Raw genomic sequence first — 1,850 nt, forward strand, 5'->3', positions numbered from 1 at the left:
ATCCTTTAGTAAATCTTATGCTTCAGTTATCTACACATTAGTATTTACACATCATAGACACAGATGCATACATACACAAACACATTTACACTTTTTTTAAAGTTTTTTATTTTTTTCCTCTTCCCTTTTCTTCCACAAAATATCAATATTGATATTGAGGTATTTGGCAAAAAATGTATATTATTTTGATATTTTATTTACCCCATATCGGCCAGCTCTATGGTGTGGTATGGCGCGACGGAGGACAGAACAGAACTAGAACGCAGCACACGAGGCCGTTGGAAAGTCGGGGTGAGAAATAGATCCGAACAACGGGTCGCCCAGAGCTATCAGTCTTCTACTGTTTTGGCTGACAGTTTGTAAACTTGTGTGGCAATGCATGCACTTAAAAAATAATACAAAAAGAAATGATCTCCATGCATTAACGGAGATATCTTCTTTAAAATCATCCAGATGTTGAGCATTAACAGGTTTCATAGGAATGTATATCCTGTTGGACTGCCTGTTGGCCTGTTGGACTTACTTGCTGCCTCTACATTGAAGAAATCAGTCACGCATACATACTTCAACCTGCTGTCTGTGTTCCTGACTCTTTACTTCCTACTCTCTGTTTCCCTCTCTGTCTGCATGTTTGTTTTCCAGAAAGGACATGCTCCACATTTCTTCCTGTCTGCCTCACATCCATGGTCTCTCTGTCGGCCCGTCCGTCTAACAGCCTTTTCTCCACTTGTCCCTCTGTCTGTATAATGCGACACTTCCAAACTCCAGATGTTGGGGAACATAGGGAATCGGAGTCTAACCCTATCATCTCACCTTGTCCTCCTTCTTTTTACTTTCTCTCAATGACTTTCTCATTTTCTACATCCTATGAGTATATTTTTCAGATGTGGTCATGATCAAATCAAGCTCTAACCATTCGATCCTTTTGTTTGTCCATGCCCTGCAATTCTCTGCCTATTTCTTCACGTTTACCTCAGAAATTCTGATGAGGCGTCCCAAGGCCGACATTTATTTTCTCTTTCTCCCACCTGTCTCTCTTCATCTCCTTCTCTCCATGTCTCTGAACTTCCATAGTGCAGATGTGGTAACTGTTGTTGTGGTTCAGTAAAGTTCAAACTCAGCTCACACCATATGAGTGACAGAGCGGCTCCTTCTTGGCATGGCAGGTTTATTGCCAAAACTAAAGTGCATATTGTCTTCAGCAGACCCAAAGGAAGCAACGGCACTTAGTTTCTTCAAACACAGTGTAAACACACATGGTTATGGTGCGTGTAAAGAATGAAGTGACAGACAATGTTCTGTGTCATTTTTACAATTCAAGGTGGTTCAACTGAAATGAAACACCTTTTTCTATAAACTAGTGAAAAGTAAATGAAAATGTAATATATACAAATGCATGCTATGTATTTACTATACTATAATGTGCACGTGTACATGCGTTTGAATACTGTCATGCACTGTGGAGAGGAGAAACGTGGAAGGAAGCCACGACACACACAAGGTGAAGAAAGGTAGCATATACAAAGGCACAGGCCATTTCTCTTACCTCCACTCTATGGGGAAGTGGCAATATCCAGAAGATGTTGGTTGAAGAAACACAAGTATGAGGAAAGGGGAGAAGAGAGGAGGACAGGAGACAAAAATCAGTCTCAGTAGGAAGAGAAAATCAACCATGGTGCTTCTCTTACCAACTCATAGCTAGTTTTGAGGAGACTTAGGAACAACCAGGTGGAGGGGCAGTGTGTGTGGTCAGGAATGAAGGGATGTGTGTGTGTGTGTTTTTTTTTTTTAGGGGACTGTGGCTAAGGTATCAACCAAATGCCAAATGTGTGTGTGTGTGTGGGGGGGGG

General features: G+C 41.4%; 2 protein-coding genes across 2 annotated transcripts in view; one reads left to right on the plus strand and one right to left on the minus strand.

The window, feature by feature from the left end:
• musk (muscle, skeletal, receptor tyrosine kinase) overlaps window positions 1–1,850 on the minus strand; it is a 35,653-nt gene that overhangs the window by 17,965 nt on the left and 15,838 nt on the right. The window contains exon 8 of the mRNA XM_032539645.1: window positions 1,547–1,553. Coding sequence (XP_032395536.1) covers window positions 1,547–1,553 — 7 coding nt within the window. The remainder of the gene's footprint in view (window positions 1–1,546; window positions 1,554–1,850) is intronic.
• The window catches only part of rassf6 (Ras association domain family member 6), a 52,332-nt gene that overhangs the window by 7,261 nt on the left and 43,221 nt on the right, over window positions 1–1,850 (plus strand). The gene's annotated exons all lie outside the window — the stretch shown is intronic.

Source organism: Etheostoma spectabile, chromosome 16, assembly GCF_008692095.1.
Source record: "Etheostoma spectabile isolate EspeVRDwgs_2016 chromosome 16, UIUC_Espe_1.0, whole genome shotgun sequence".
Classification (NCBI taxonomy): domain Eukaryota; kingdom Metazoa; phylum Chordata; class Actinopteri; order Perciformes; family Percidae; genus Etheostoma; species Etheostoma spectabile.